At 39.1% G+C, this 16,374-nt stretch overlaps 1 protein-coding gene across 1 annotated transcript in view; it reads left to right on the forward strand.

Moving 5' to 3' along the window:
- The window catches only part of LOC128942572 (ras-related protein Rab-10-like), a 31,953-nt gene extending 22,395 nt beyond the window's left edge, over window positions 1-9,558 (forward strand). The window contains exons 5-6 of the mRNA XM_054285126.1: window positions 52-153; window positions 9,202-9,558. Coding sequence (XP_054141101.1) covers window positions 52-153; window positions 9,202-9,276 — 177 coding nt within the window. The 3' untranslated portion in view covers window positions 9,277-9,558. The remainder of the gene's footprint in view (window positions 1-51; window positions 154-9,201) is intronic.
- The last annotated feature ends 6,816 nt before the right edge of the window (window positions 9,559-16,374 follow it).

The raw sequence follows: 16,374 nt of genomic DNA on the forward strand, positions 1-16,374 counted from the left end.
CTGTTTTTTTCCTGCAGAATGTTCATCCCATTTCCTACGTGTGTTTTTCAGCTTGCTTGGGAATACGGAATGCCATTTTTTGAGACCAGTGCCAAAGAAAACGTGAACATTGAGCATGCATTCTCAGTCTTGACTAAGGAAATCCTGGAAAAGGTAGGCTTCTTTTCAAAGGAGAAAGAAGATGGGAGATTTTTCTTCTCAGATTGGGCAAATAAGGTTGTAACTACAGAATAGTTTGAGCAAAGCACAGCTGATGCTGTTTTTGCATTCTGCAGTTAGTATTTTGGGGGCATCCTGTAGCTGCAGGCATACAGAGGAGGAACATGGGGGAGAAGAATCGTGGGAGAAGAGAAAAATAGAAGAGGTGAGCAGCTACAATACAGTTCAGAGAGAAAGTGAAAATTCAGGAAGTCTGCATTTGTGGCTTTATTTCCCATACTTTCCTTTAAGGGAGAGGTTAACAGCTCCCAGATAATTCCACTTCTGTGCCAGGAAGATTCCTTTTTCCTCTGGGTTTCTGCAGAGTGTGCACACAGTGAAGATGCTACATGATGATGGAATCAGTGGAGCTTTATGTTCAGCAATCAAATGTTTTATCCAAGGTTCATAGCTGTTTGTTTGGTTGATTTACACTAGTGCTTTTGAGTTATCAGGGCCTAAGGATTTGAGTTAATTAGTGGTAGAATCAATATTGTATCTGTCAGAATCAGCATCTCTCTAACTTGAGTGTATTGGCTTAAAGGTCGTTACTCCTCAAAGTTGCAGTTCTTTTGTAGGACTGAATTATTGTTCATTAGCTCTGAAAATATTTTGCATTGCAATTTATTTTTAGGCAGCAGAGTATTATTTTAGACTTTAATAGATGTTCTTCATGCAATGTATTATCACTGCCATTCATCACCAATATTAGTTGTACAAAACTAACCTTCCACTCCAAATACTCTTCAAATCATAATAAAGATAGATGAGCAAAATTACTGACAAAGTCACAAGTAGCAGTGTTTTGATTAAGTAGCCTTAGGGGGTGGTCAGGGGATGGTGCTGTTAAATCAGGGTCTTGTCATACTACACAGTAACACAAGTTGTAGTTGGTTATTTTGGGGAAGGAAAAAAAAAAGGCAAAAAAATATTTTGGTTACTTTGACATAAAAGTGAAGCTCAGCAACTGAACAGTTAAATATTGTTTAGAACAGGAGGATAATGGCAGGCCCTTCAGTTACTGAGCTTGTTGGAAAAAAGTCTCAAGTAAAATAACTCTGATTTTGTTGTAAATGAAAAAGACATTGTCTACTGTAAATAGAGAATATATTGTTAGTATGAAACATGAAAACTATAAAACAATAGTTCTGATCATAAATACTGCAAAGACAAATATGTGTGAAGTAAGCATTTCTGCAGAGTGTGTTTAGATGATATCTAAGAGAATTCTCTGCACATGCAGAAATGATGTTTGGGTATTTTTCACATTAACATTGGCTACACTTACTTTATGGTAAGTGAAACTTCAGTATTCCTGCCCACCTTCATGAAAATTCATGGGGTTTGTAGTGTGGACATGGCAAAAAAATTCAGGCCACGTTGAACATGTTACACTACTGCTTGGTTTTAATTAGAACTGGTTTAAACAGTTATATGCTCTACATGTATGTGTGTTTGGAAAATGTGCCCATGAGAATTTGTCATATTTGTCTGTAGTAACATTTCACCTTAGCTAAAAATATTTGGAATCCTGATGAGGCATCATGTACCATTTCTTTGGTGTATAATTTGCCATTTTTAGTCAAATGCATCTGTTGATTTAAACAAGAGGCCCTTTAGCCCAATTGGTTTTACCACTGGCCTGATAAGAAAGAGTTTGCTGGGGGAAAAAAATCCACTGTACAGTTTCATCATGGTTTTCAGGTTCGACAAAATAATTTGCCTGTTCACAAAACTGTGAAATCTGAATGTACTGCTTGAATTTTAACTTCCTCTAACTGATGAAATTTTGGAGAATGGAAAATGCAGTAGCAAGTGTGACTAGTAGCTGTGAAAAATTACATGATAGATGCCAGTCTGAGATAATTTCAGTCATACATCCATTTGGTAGTGGTGAAATACGTATTTGCTGATTGTAAAAAGGAGATACAGCTTTGCACAGTGTTTTGGCCCAAGGCACCTGTGCCTGGGGATATCAGACCTCCCTGCCCTCTGCAATGGACCATCTGTCCCAGACTGATGAGATGCTTCAGTGGGAGCACATCATTGCTTTCCCAGTCCCACAGAAGAAAGGAACTCCCTAGGACAGTCTATTATGGCCACGCTTTTGGGAAGTGCGTGAAGCCTACTCAGAGATAAGATAAATAAGCAGGGTAGGCTGGCAGGCAGTAGACCATTCTGAGACTGTATTAATCTGAGGAAATCTAGGACTTTTTATGTACATTCTTGCTTGCCATCTACTGTGGACATGTCCTTAGTAACTTCATTTACACAAAGCACTCCTGTAGATGGGGAAGATTGATATCCAGAGTTATAGAGCTCATACAGAAGTACTAAACTTCTTGACTCTTTCAAAATTTAGAACAGGTTGTGGTTCAGTGGTGGGTTGGGGAAAAAAATATTAAAAAGTTTCATATTAAAGACATTTAAACAACACAAAACAAAAAACACAAGTGTTTCAGTGTACTGTCACTATTTTGTAGTGCATTTTCCCATCTCTTTTTGCAGTTTGTCTTGTAGTGGGCTTAAGGGAGAGAGAAGACTTCTGCATCCCAGTGATCTGGATAACTAAAGTGCTGCTTGACCTTTCAGATACTTTTCATCTCAATTTTTTTTTTTTGCTAACATTGGTAACAACTAAGGAGTCATGCCATATTTCTGAGAACTCACAATTTTCAAACCAATCAGTTAATAATAAGTGAATGCAGCGGAGTTTTAACTTCCTCTGACTAATGAGTTTTTGGAGAAGGTCAATAATAACCAATTTGATTACATTGAAAGGCTGCACTGGAAATAAATGTTAATGACATAGATTATTCCAGGAGTCTGCTTAGACATGTTGACAAATAACAGTATTTTATTTATTCACAAGTCTCGTGAATCTCAGCTATGCCAAAACCTGTTCATTAATAGATGACAGCTGTTCTTTAACAACGCTTCTGGTTGCCAGTGAACTATTTGAACTTGTGAGTCAGTCCTCTAAAAACAACCAAAACCAAAAAAATACCACCCAGAATGCAGTTAACATTTGCTCTTTTGTGTTCTTTGGTTTCATGCCTGTCAAGCAGTAGTGTTCTCAAGGTTTTCAAAAAAATATTACAAGCCTTTGTATGTGTCCTTTTGGGTGTGATTGTTGGTATTCTCCTAAATTAGGATCGGGAGAGAACTCTGTTAAAAAAAAAAAAAAAAAGAAAAATGAAGTTATCACCTTTTTCTGAAAGTTGCAATAAAACTAACCAAAAACTTATATTTTGCCTACCTCCCAAGAGTGATTGACTACTAAGACTATTTTAATCATATTAAATAAACATATATCTCCTGAGTAGAGAGCAGTGAAAATCCATTTAAGGCCTTGCCCTGTGCTGTTGAGAGTAACATTTAATGTTTAACAGCTGGATGTCATTTGAGATGAACATTCAGAAGCAGCAGGCCTCAATTTTGCCCTTCCTTCATTTCTTTACACTTCTTTCCTATGGCAACAAGATTGTTGTGATTATACTGTGTTTTCTGCTCCTTTGCTCTTAAAGTACCTTTGGAACTTCTTAGTTGATTTTAAACAAATTTGACAGATCTAACTAAAAGATAATTAAGTTCCTGAGTAGTTCCTTTTGAAAATAAGGTGAGAGGCAGAGTACTCTGCAGAAGGAAAATCTCCAGCATTAGTTCATAGAATATTAGAGACCACTACACAGAGAGACTGAAAAATGCTCCAACCAGCTACTCCAGCTGGAACTTGCATCACAGATATCAAATTTAATTCACTTCAAGACCTAAATCCATAGGAAATCGGATTTCATTATTGCTGAGGTTCATGGAATTGTTAGTTTGTCTAAAAGATCCCTATGTCTCCTGCCGTGCATACTCAGTGTTTCTTTATTACCCTTAGTCATGCATGGAGCCCCAGGCTTTATTTGCCCTTTATTTATCTTGTACTGACCACAGAATAATAATTCCTTCGAGAGGTTTTTCATAATGCTTCTACTGCTGTACTTTAGATCCATTTTAGATTTTTATCTCCTTTACTTTCTTAGTAGCATTAGGTATATTCAGCATTGCACATGTGGGAACAGAAGTACAGAGATTAAAGCAAAGAGGATGAATGGTACCAACCCACTTAGTGCTGGTGCAATTGTAAGGCAAAATTTAACTATGCTATCTTATTTAATTTTTTTTAAGTCTGTTCTGGACATCGAATGAGCCAGATATTTTTCTGGAAACAGTAGCGTATAATTAGGTCATGTAAATCAAAACTTAATCACATCATCTGTGTATAGGGGATGAGACTCATCTTAGCATGCAATCTTAGCCAGCTAGAATTTGCATGACTGGTCTGGTTGTCTGGAAAGAGATGAGTCTTTAGGATGAAATTGTGTTTTGGAGGTGCCTTTCTCCCTCCATTGATTATGGAGGCCTCCATATCTCAGCCTGTATGGTTTCATGTGATTCAAATTAAACAAATTAAACTCCAGGAGAAAAAAAAAGAAAGTTACAGACTTGGCTTACTTCTGGCATTTGCTTCTGCGGGATATTGACTTTGAAGATATATTGCTTTCTTAAACAGAGTTTTTATGATGCAATTATTTTAAATATCACCTAGATGATCTGTAGGGTTGAGGAACCTCACAGGAGATCCACACCTGTTTTCTCAAGTTTGTGAATAACTAATTGCAGGACAACATTGTTACAGCCTACATGGTAGTAACAGGAGAGGGAGATAGAGCCCCAGATTTGCCAGTGGGTTAGATGTTTCAGACATGGTGGAATAGCAGGCTTTGGGAGCAAGACCTTCATCAACATTCCTTGAGGAATGTAGTCAGCAGTTAGATCCTGCTGTGCCAGACCTCATATCCTCCTGTCCTGCTCCTGTACCTGTTCCCACAGTGATTGATTGCCTTCCCTGCTAATACATCCCTAGCCCTTGCTTAATACTGCTTGTACCATGTCCAGCCCATTGTGATTGTGAGACTACTCTCTTGTATTTTGAACAGGTAATTTGAATTCCCAAATATAGGGGAAATACATAAAAAGTGTTGAGACTATTAATAACTGAGCTCTCTGTAATGGCAGGTCAGGCACTGAAGTCACGTGGGACTTCATTTCATGAAGTTCTCTGCCAGTATTTGTCAGCTGTCACTGTTAAATATAAACAAAATTATTGCAGTAATTAAGTAGGATAATTTTTTAATAAGAGTAAAAATCCTCAAATTTAAAGAAGTTATAAATAATAGTAACCTCAGTTCCAGTCTCTTCTGTTTGTTTCTCCAAAGATTCTAATTTTTCAGCAAGCACTCTAGGTCTGACTTTGACTCGGAACATGATATGGATAAAGTAAAATCCTGTCACTCTTTCAAACCCACAGTGAGCCCCACCTTCAAAATAACTTAATCAGTATCAAAATACCAAAAATTGGTGCTAGAGAAGGTGTATCCACCATTAACCTGAGTAGGTTTTCAGCAAGGAATGTGCAGCTGAGCTTAATGAAGATTTATATATTTACTCCATTAGAAACCTTTCAGAGAGGTTGTTGGGGTTTTTGCATTACATTTTCCTTTGTATTCTACCCTAGCTTTCTTGCCTTGATAAAAAAAAAAAAAAAAAAAGGTAACTGAGCCATCTCATCACAATTCCTGTGTCTAGGTATCTATTGCATGCCAGTGATACAAATTCTGCATAGAAGTGGGCAGGAGAGACAGCCAGAAGGGGAGTTTTAAGCAGGAAGTTTAAAACTGGCTTGCAGAGATGCCTGCCAGTTAGGTGAGACATGTCTGCTGTGCTATTTAACAGGAAAAACTAGTATTTAATAGCAGGAAATTTCAACATCTTACTGAAATCACTGCAGGGTACAGAGGCATCTGTGTCCGTGGCGGTATTTTCAAAACCTCACTTTGCCCAAGATACTGAAATGGAAACTCCAGCTTCTTGGTACCATTTTGGATCTTCTCACCTTTTCAGTTTTTGGCTGTTTGTTGGCTGACTTGTGGGGCAGTGAGTTCCAAGCAGCTGAGCTGAAATGTGAGCTGGAAGGGTTGGTGTTCATGGAGCCCTGGAGGAGGAATGCTGCCCGCCTTGTTCTCACAGGTGGGAGATTTGCATACCTCCCTGCTGTAATTTCGGCAGAGGGGGTGCCCCACCTCTCCCAAGGCTTGGCTGAGTCTGAGCACTACATGGGATTGCCCAAATCTGATTGTTGCTTTATGCAGGACTTGTAGTATCTCTTTAGATTATGAATGTGCACTTTTTAAATATGTGTGCAGCACATTTGCTTAAATGGATCCCAGACCCTTATTTGCTTCACAAAGGCCCTATATGGAACAGTCTTGCAAACTGAAGTGATTAATAGTCCTCAACTTTTAAATTAATTTTAAAATGACTGTTCTTTATTTGTGGAGTGGTGGTTCTTGTCTGTCTGTCCTGGCTAGTTTGTAGATGAACTAACAAATAATGATTTTAGAGATTATAAGAACTGTTGCATTATCAAATATGTTTCATCGTACTTAATCATTTAACAGTTCTGAGGATCCTTGCCAAGGATATATGAAGAGCTTACTTACCATCTAAAAGTACTATTGAGTAGTAAAATCATAAGGATGCAAATAAGTACCCTAAGTGTTTAAGGAAATGTAAATTTCTCCCCTTTGACTGGAAGTTTGGTCTTGAAGTATAATCTGCAACATCTTCAAATTACCTGTTTCCTCTAAGTAAGTCAAACTTGAATTCTGAAACACACATAGAAAGTCACAGGGTAATTCAAACAGGGATTTTCCTAGAGCTCTTTTACTACCTAAACTGATTGTTTTCTCCAGAAAAAGCATGGGTGAAACAAAATCTATTTTGTTGATGTTCACAACAATCAATGCTCAGTGGTATTTCTTGGTCTCAATTGAGTGAAATTAAATTTCTTACTGTACCATTATCTTCCAAAGCTTTTATTTTCCCCTCAGAATCTTATCTCTAAACCAGAGTGGTATCTTGTTTCTTGAGATGACAAGGTTATGTTTGTGTAATTTTGAATCTGCCTTGCTCCCTTTTTTAAAAAGGTCTTCATAAAAAATTATTTTACAAAACTGTGCTGTCTATGCTTGCAGACTGTCAAATACTGTCTCTGCCTAGCAGAAATCATAATAGCCACAACTGTGTAAAATGTTAAAACTAATCAGAAGCTATAAAGCTGCATGTTGGTATTTCTAGGAATTCTCAGGGGTAATAAAAATGCTATGCCTTTTGGTCCTTCCCACTCAAAAAATAAATTTTAAAAAAAGCCAAAAAAACCGAAAACAGACAAACAACCCCAAGTAAAAGTGCACCTGCTGTATTTTTTAATTATGTGGAGAATTCATTATGACAAGAAATTTCTACAATCAGTAAGCAACAGTCTTCAGATATTCTAGTCAGACCATATTTGCTAATAATTTTGCTGATGACAGCTTTAGCATCCATCCTGGGGTTTAGACACCACAATACATTTCCTGCCCTCTGCTCCTTCCTCCATCCATCACTTTTGATCCCTTCCCAGATATTTAATGTTCTCCCCCCAGCACTATGCACTGTGGAAGCCTCCCTGGGTCCCTGCAGCCTCAAGGAGGAATGAGCTGAGCCACTCTTTGTGGGGAGAGCTCTGGCACAGGGCAGCCAGCATTCTGGAAGAGCTGGAACTATGGCTACAGAAAGAAAAAGGAAACAAATTCTATGCATCTTCCCCAGAATTTTAAGAAGTGATGAATATTCTCAGCCAAAGAGGCATACAGCTTATTTGTAGCACGGGGGAGACTTTATATTTTGCCCTCCTTCTGATGCAGCTGAGTAACTTTAGGTGACTCTTTCTGGATGTAGTCAATATTCAACTACCCTGTGGCTTTCTCTGTGTAAGTTTTCAATTTTGAGTCATGATCAGTATTGTACTACATGATGCCTTTTTTTTCCCTTCTTCCTTTCTTTTTCTCCTGTGCTTTGGATTTCATTCATTCAGCTTAGATGGTTGTTGTCTCTGGAAGCTTTCTTTATTGTCAGACATAGTTGTTTATGGCTATTTGGGTTGAGAGAGGAATGTGGTGAATCCAGAGGTTGTACTTATTTCTCTGTGCTTGGTTGCTAAACCTGCCAAGACACAGGCAGCAGAGTGGCAGGTAGAAAAGTTGGGACTTCCATTTTCCTGGGCATGTGACAATATTCTGTGTGTCTTTGTGCCCTAGTTCAGGGTTCAGTGTTCATGGTTTCAGAGAACAAGATTGCGACATGTTCTGCATTGCACAACTGGGTTTGATTGTTTCTCTGGTCAACATTAATTATCTAGTTGAGTTCATTGCTGAAAGGAAGAGTCCTGGTTTTGATGATTTTCATTTTTGTTACAATCTGCTTTTGCAATCAGTACATAAATGTTTTACAAGGGTGGAGTGCTATTTTGATAGTTTATCATGATAAAGACTGAGATGTTTCCATTTGGGGGTATTCCTGGTTATTAAATAGAGGCAAGAAAACAGAATTTTAGTGAATTTCACAAAACGAGTTAACATCCTTTATAATAGTTAATAGCCTGTGCCTTTTCTTTAGTGAGTACTAATATTCTGTGTGACCTGTTCCTTTCAACTGGACTTTTCCAACCCATGCTCAATACTTCAAAGATAAGGGTACTTAACTAAAAATCAGCTAAAATTGGTAGTCAACTGAAGAACCTGTACTTACAGAACAGTTCATATGGGTAAAGATTTACAGGATTGGCACGTATGGTTTGTAGTGACTCCTCAAAAGACATTTTCTGTTACCTTCAGATTTAGGAGAGGTGTTTGAGGCAGCTAAAGAATGTGAAGATGCCAAATGGGACTTGCATAGGCATCAGTTTCCATCTAATTTATTAGAAAACTTCAATCATTTAATTAAATATTCAAAGGAAAAACATGTCCAGTGACTGCACCAAATATTTTACATTAAAGTATGTGAAAAAGCAAACTTTTCAACTGTTGTGTTCTAGTTATCTTAATGAAGTGTTTGCTTTTGTTTGTTTTTCAGAAATCCGGTGTATTACATGAGTTAGACGTTGTGTCTCTAAATGAAACTAAGAAGAGAACCTGCTGTGCATTCTAAAGTACTGTTTTTTATTCCATTTTCTCTTCAGGAAATATCAAGTGTTACAAAGGAACATAAAAGATTTTTAAAATGAGCCTGTAATCCAAAAATACAGTGTTTAAGCATTACACAGACATTGTTGCCAATTTTTTATATGTTTATATTATATTTTGATATTTTTAATGTGAAGATAAAACAATTATTTTGATTTAGGAATTATTAGGTGCTTCACAGGGTGACAGTGCTTGAATGTAAATGTTTGCAGAAATGAAGTCTAAGTGTACTAATTTTCTGTTATTAAAAAAACACCCTTCACTTTTTTTGTGTGTTATTTATACCAGATTTGTAATACAATGAACATTGACATCATCACACAAGCAACATTCTGATATATGAAATCATATAACATCTCTTTAAATATCTGATACTTACTGCAATCTCATAAGACTCAAAAGAGAATTTTTTGCTTGGTTTCTTTTGTACTAATTTCAGACACATACATGCTACTTTAATACCCTTGAATAGGGACTCTGCAAAGGTGATGTCTGAAAGAAAGGGATAAACCATATAAAGATTGGTGTCATAGAATGGTTTGGGTTGGAAGAGAGCTTGAAGATCATCTAGTTCCTGCCTCCCTGATAGGGACAGGGACCTTCCACTAGAGTGTGTTTCTGGACCTTCCTAAGAATTCTAAAAGCATGGAACAACAGAATACATCCAGTAATAATAATAATAATGTTTCTTATTTATTTATTTTATTTATGTTATTTAAATTTCATAATTCCTTAAAATAATTTACGTGTTAGCAGCTAACCTGCATTTTCAAATGTTCTTTTCGTCACAAATGATCTCTTTTTTTTGATATTGTGTTTATTGTATTTATGTTGTTTTCTCAAAGTGTAAATAGAGGAGGTATCTGATTCTGCTCATGTAGATTTGTTTTATACAGACTTGTAAATATTTTTAAAATCTGTGGAGAATATCTTATTTAATTTTAAATAAGGGCAGAATCAGGATGCTGGTTACTTTTTCTTTAATCAAAAGCAAAGCAAGCACAACTCAAACCTGCAAGATAAGCAAAAAGCAAACACAGGTTAAGAAATCTGAAGAATTGTGGCAACTATACTGTCTTCTTTTTTTGTCCTTGCATAGGAGATGTGGTTGTTTTATCATGATTTTAAATGACTAATGCTGTTGTGCAGAATTGTGTTTTGATCCATGCCAGCACATCCAAAATAACTAGCCCCACTGGCTTACTGTTCTGAAATGCCATTAACCTTCTGAAATACTCTTGCTTCTTTTTGAGGGCTGTTTGCAGATTGTCATAATATCAAAATATTACTAAATTTGGTATTGAGAAAGGGAGCTCAAATGGAGCACATGGGACCAAGCGTGCCTGAGCACAGTGCCAGGTTTATATGCCCCTAGTCCAGTTAGTGTGCCTGCAGAAATGTTACAAAAGGATGGGCTGGGCTCTGTATTTACAGCTGCTCCTGACTACTCATCATGGCCAGGCACTGAAGCTAGTGCTTTTCACAAAATATGAAAACAAGGAACAAAGGATAATCCCTGCCTTCATTAAAACCATAGCAGAGGAAGGAAATAGTGCTGGAAGGGATTTTGAGAGTCTGTCTGGGTTCTCATCATATCTCAACCTCTAATCAGCTGCCCCTGATGAAATGCAAGAAGCTGGTCAGAGATCTGCAGTGGTAGAGATTTCAGAGTCTCTCTGAGTGGCAACAGTCCTTACTTAACTGGTCTGGTAAGCAGGAAATTTCCTAATACCTAACCTAACTGGCACACATGGAAAGTAGGTTCTTCCTTTCCTCTTGATGCAGGAGAACACCTCTAGCTGCTCTCTTCCTCTTCTCTCTTCTCTTCTCTTCTCTTCTCTTCTCTTCTCTTCTCTTCTCTTCTCTTCTCTTCTCTTCTCTTCTTTTCTCTCTCAAGAACTCCCGACCTTCCTACCTTCCCTTGTAGTTTGGATTTTCAGAATCTTTTGCCCTTTTTGTCTCCCTCCTCTTAAGGTTCTTGACTTGGTTCTCAACTATCTTCCATAAATACTGTCTCCAAATATAAGTGTGCTCCGTTCAGTCATCAATGATGTTGATGAAGGTCCTGGATAGTTCCGGATCCAAGATGGATCTAAGTGAAATTCTGTTCAATGTATCCTTTCAGCTTTGGAGAACTAATTATTTCCAAATAATTCCATATTTATATTGCCTAGCCTGTTCATTTGGAGTTTTTTTGTAATAGGAGCACATTATAAGAAACTCTTATGATCCTCAGTCTTTCTCCCCATCCACAAAGCCTGTTAAAACACATTTATTTAGTAGAAATTCACTTGATCAGTTTGTATATTGTATCAGTTTGGTATTTCCTTCCCTCCTTTGAGAGAGATGCAAGTCCTTTTGTGTTTTCTGGCACTCATTCTACTAATTCCTGGAAATAATCAGTAGCAATTTTAACATAGTTTGAACCATAAGGAGTTTCACCAGGTTCAGTCTGTCCAAAAATCTTTAACTTGTCTATGTATTTTCCAGTTTCTTTGTTCTTTTTTCTAGCCTTATACTTCTGTTGGTGGTGGTAGAGTGAAATCACATTTGCCTTCTAAAATTCAAGGCTGAAGTTGAAAGTATCAGCATCACCAGTGATGATTAAATAGAGTTTCCCCTCTGTGGAATAAGAGACCATTTTTTCCTTAGTATTCTTACTATGCATCTTATCAACAGCCTTGCTATCTTTAAAATCCAATTTTCCAACTTTCTGGGAGCTTATCTTTCAGGTTTTGTCCATACATAATATATATATTTATTAATAATTTAGTAATTTGACCTTCTTTCTATTTTATTTCAGGTCATTGAAGATCTCATGATTCATCCAACTTAATCTTTATCTCACTTCCTTTCCCTCCTCTGTATAGATCAAATTCTGCAGTTTTGCCTTTCAACAGTAGTTCTGTGATAAACTTTCAGCTGTCCTGAACTCACAGTTCATCTACTGGTTTTCTAGGTTTAAGCATCCATGTAATTCCTCCTTCTTTTTCTAACAATGAAAATAGATATAAAAGGGTCAGATTAATTTTGATTTCTTCTCTTTATAGCAAATGAGAATTTCAAGTAACGAATTTCTTCAATGCATTTTTCCTTCATGCAGAGCTTCCTACTATTTGTGCTTAGGTATGATCCAGTCCCACCTGAGAGAGATGCAGATACTCAGGTTCCCATGGCAGTTTTTGTAAGATGCTAACTCCTGCTAGCTGATGCTTCACCTAACACTCCATGAGCACCATGAGTGCTCTCCTTTTCACATCTGGAAAAAACAACTGCCTTTTTCCAAAGATACTCAATGTAGAATACAAGAGTGTGCCAGTGGGGAATAAACATCACTCTAACTAGAAAGGGCCAACAAAGGTTCAGGTTGGACATCAGGAAAATTTCTTCATGGAGAGGGTTGTTAAGCATTGGAACAGGCTGCCCAGGGAGGGGGTAGAGACACCATCCCTGGAAGTGTTCCAAGAAATAACTTGTGGTACTTAGTGCTGTGGGTTAGTTGACAAAGTGGTGTTTGGTCAAAGGTTGTGCTCAATGCTCTTGTTCCAACCGAAATAATTTTATAATTCTGAGATTCAGAGAGAGAAAGTTAGGATCTCTGAAATGATCACTGCATCTTCTGTTATATCCCACTTTATTTGTAAATATTGGGAAAATTGGGCCTTTGGTATAAAAAAATACAGGAATAAGGAATGCAAATTATTGGGGCTTTTCTTAAAGAAATACCAAATATTATGGTTTCCCATGAAACTTACTGTATATAGCTCAGTTTTATTTGATGTATGCACACAACACTGTAAAGCATGTTACCAGACTCATACTAAAATGAATTTGTTGTGAACAGTTCCTTTTCAGATGTTAACACATATATGAACTGAGGATGATCTGAAATGCTTTAAAAATAATGTTATTGGCAATGGAATACATACATACTACAGATTTAACAGACTGTTGCATAAATGTGAAATTAATGTGCAAGTCAATTCAAAATGCATTTAAGAATAATTTCAGGAATTATTCTGGGTCCTTTTGCCACTGCTTATGGTTTTATGGCAAGAATTTTCTGTTGATTCATAAAGACTGTCCCTGAACACCACCTGAAAGGCACATAGACAAAAACTAAGACATTATGAAACTGAGGCCCTGGCCCTAGGGTAGATTTGCTCTTCAGGTCTGGTGGCTTCATTAGCATTTTACACCAGTAGGAGACTGCTAAGAGATCACACTAAGGCATTGCTAGACATCAGAAAAATTATCTAAAGTGTTAATTATACATAAGGCGCAGTTAGAACAAGATATTTCTGTTATATGCTGGTGATTTGAATGCCATTTACGTACTATTAGAATATATTCCAAGGAGGTGGAGCTGGAGAACAGTTAGGACACATAACAAAGTGACTCCAAGAGCAAGAGCAAGACATTTAAATACTGTTGAGCATTATGAACTCTGCCTGGAGACAACTGAATGAAATTTAGATAGTATCTAGAAGTTACAATTTTTTTAAATGCACATTGTTCCAGTAAAATGGTTACAAGTGGGCAGGTTTTTCACTGGTTGGAGAGAACACAAACACAGTTATAGGAAGGTAAATTTAGAGGCCGTAGGACATCTAGTACAGAAGAATGAAAAAATGTTTCAAGAAAAATCAACAGTAACTATTTCTATGTGAAAGATGCTTTTCTTCCCAGACAGCAGAAGTGAATGATGTTTGAGAGAGACACATGCTGTGAGATGGTATCTCTCCTGGAATTAATGGTACTCAAGATAGTGTTTCAGAACAATTCCTGACAGACTAGTGCTTCAAGTCCTGGTGAATCTCAGTCTGATCTGATCTGCTTCATTTTACATACTGCACCTGGAAACCTCATCAAACCTGAATGAGCTAAACCCATGTGTTCCATATTTCAGCAATAATGCTCTTAGCAACAGTGCTGACGTTCAGTGATGACACAGAGCTGTGTGGAGTGGCTGATACCTGCTGACCTGCTGGGAAGCAGCTCTGAGGAGAAGGACCTGAGAGTCCTGGTGGACAACAAGCTGTCCATGAGCCAGCAGGGTGCCCTGATGGGCAGGAAGGCCAATGGGTATCCTGGGGTGCATTAGGAACAGCATTGCCAGCTGATCCAGGGGTGATCTTGCCCCTCTACTCAGCCCTGGTGAGGCCACATCTGGAGTGCCGTGTCCAGTCCTCAATACAAGAGAGACATGGAGCTTCTAGAGATGGTCCAGTGGAGGGCAACAAAGATGTTGAGGGGCTGGAGCATCTCTCTTAGGAGGACAGGCTGAGGGAGCCAGGCCTGTGAGCCTTGAGAAGGGAGAAGAGATAACTGAGGGGACTTTAAAATGTTTATAAGTGCCTGAAGGGAAGCTGTCAAGAAAATGGAGCCAGGCTCTTCTTGGTGATGCCAAGCAAATAGGACAAGATGCAACAGGCAGAAACTGAGGCACAGGAAGTTCCCCCTGAATGTCAGGAATGCCTTCTTTAATGTGTAAGTGACCATGGACTGGAACAGATTTCCCAGAGGAGTTGTGGAACCTCCCTCAATGGAGCTATTCTAGAACTGTCTGGATGCAATCCTGTGCCATGTCCTCTGGGATGACCCTGTTTGAGCATGGGGGTTGGACCAGATGATCCAGTGTGGTCTCTCCCAACCTGACCCAGTCTGTGATACTGGTTTGCACTTCAATAGCTTGATTCACTGATGTTGAAAAGCATTTGGTGAAATTGGTAAAAGGAAAACTACTTTGAAAAGAAGTATCTTTTCAAGGTAAATTTTAAAAATTTAAAAGCTATCTATTCTGCTAGGTAGGATCTAACAGCAGAAAAACCTTCTTTGTAAAGAACGAAGGTTTTTCATAGTTGAGAAAATCCAGTGCCACGCTATAGCTAAACCATGGACCCACAGTAGGATGAGCTTGAAGCCATCCTTGATCCACATAAAGCAAGATAACTTAGGTTTTCTGTAATCTTCTATGTCGACTAGTTTCCACGGGCTCTGTTTCATCTTGGAGGCCGTGGATAAAGTCCCAGTCTCTGTGGCAGAGGGGAACAAGAGCATGTCTGTCTCAGCCCTCCTCGTGCTGGCAGTGCTGTGCCACCAGCAGTGACAAAGGCACGCAGCAGTGTCTGGCCCTTTACGCAGGCCCTGAGGAAGGGTGAGCTACAGGAGGGCTCTGGAACCACAGCTCTTCCCGGAGCTCTGCCATCCCCAGTAGTCTCAGGGATAGAGAAGCTGGAGCCTGGAGAGAGATGTTGGCTGTGGATGTTGCCAGTCGTTTTGCTAATCACTGCAAGGCACTTTTATGTCTTCAGTCAACACTAAAGGCTTAAATGTAGCCAAGTTTGCTGCAATAAAATAAACAGTTTTGACACGAAAGGGAACAAACTTGAGCACAGTACAGTGCAACCACCCAGGAGTTTTGCTGGTTTCATTTCCCAGAGTTTCTGCAGTCTGTCAGCCTGGAGATCAAAATGCATAAAATAAAGGGTAACATTAAGTAAAATATCTTACGAAGATCATATAAGATTTCATCACAGAAGCCACTTTGAAGAACGAATGCCTACAAACGTTCCCATGGTGTGAAGACCTTTGAGTACACAATATGTGTAATACCTGCGTGTGCAGTAACAGTGCACAGCCTGTATACATGAACTCACACGTATATACATGACTCACAGGTAAAAACTAAAATAAGAGATGCATAGCCCAAGTGTGGGCTGCACGTCGGGCGAGCGGTCGGAGGGTGGAGTGAGAGGGACGGGCTGGGCGGCTCTGGCAGGCTCTGGCTCTGGCTCTCCGCGCCGGGCGGGCGGGCGGGCAGCCCGGCACTTTCCTTTTCGGCGCGGGGAGGAGCGGCAGCTGCGCAGGCGTTGCTCGCACCCTGTTGATTAGTCAGTGCTGGGATGGCGCTTCCTGGGCCAGGCGCGGCGGCGGCGGCGGGCGGCCCCAGCCGGTCCCGGGGGGCGGCGGGAGCAGCAGCAGCCGCAGAGGCAGCAGCAGCCGCCGCAGCAGCAGCAGCGGGCGCCCGGCGGGCCTCCCCCTCTGCCTAGCCCCGCGCGTC

This window comes from Melozone crissalis, unplaced genomic scaffold (assembly GCF_028551555.1).
Source record: "Melozone crissalis strain CALT ecotype California unplaced genomic scaffold, PUWL_Pcris_2 ptg000042l_1, whole genome shotgun sequence".
Lineage (NCBI taxonomy): Eukaryota > Metazoa > Chordata > Aves > Passeriformes > Passerellidae > Melozone > Melozone crissalis.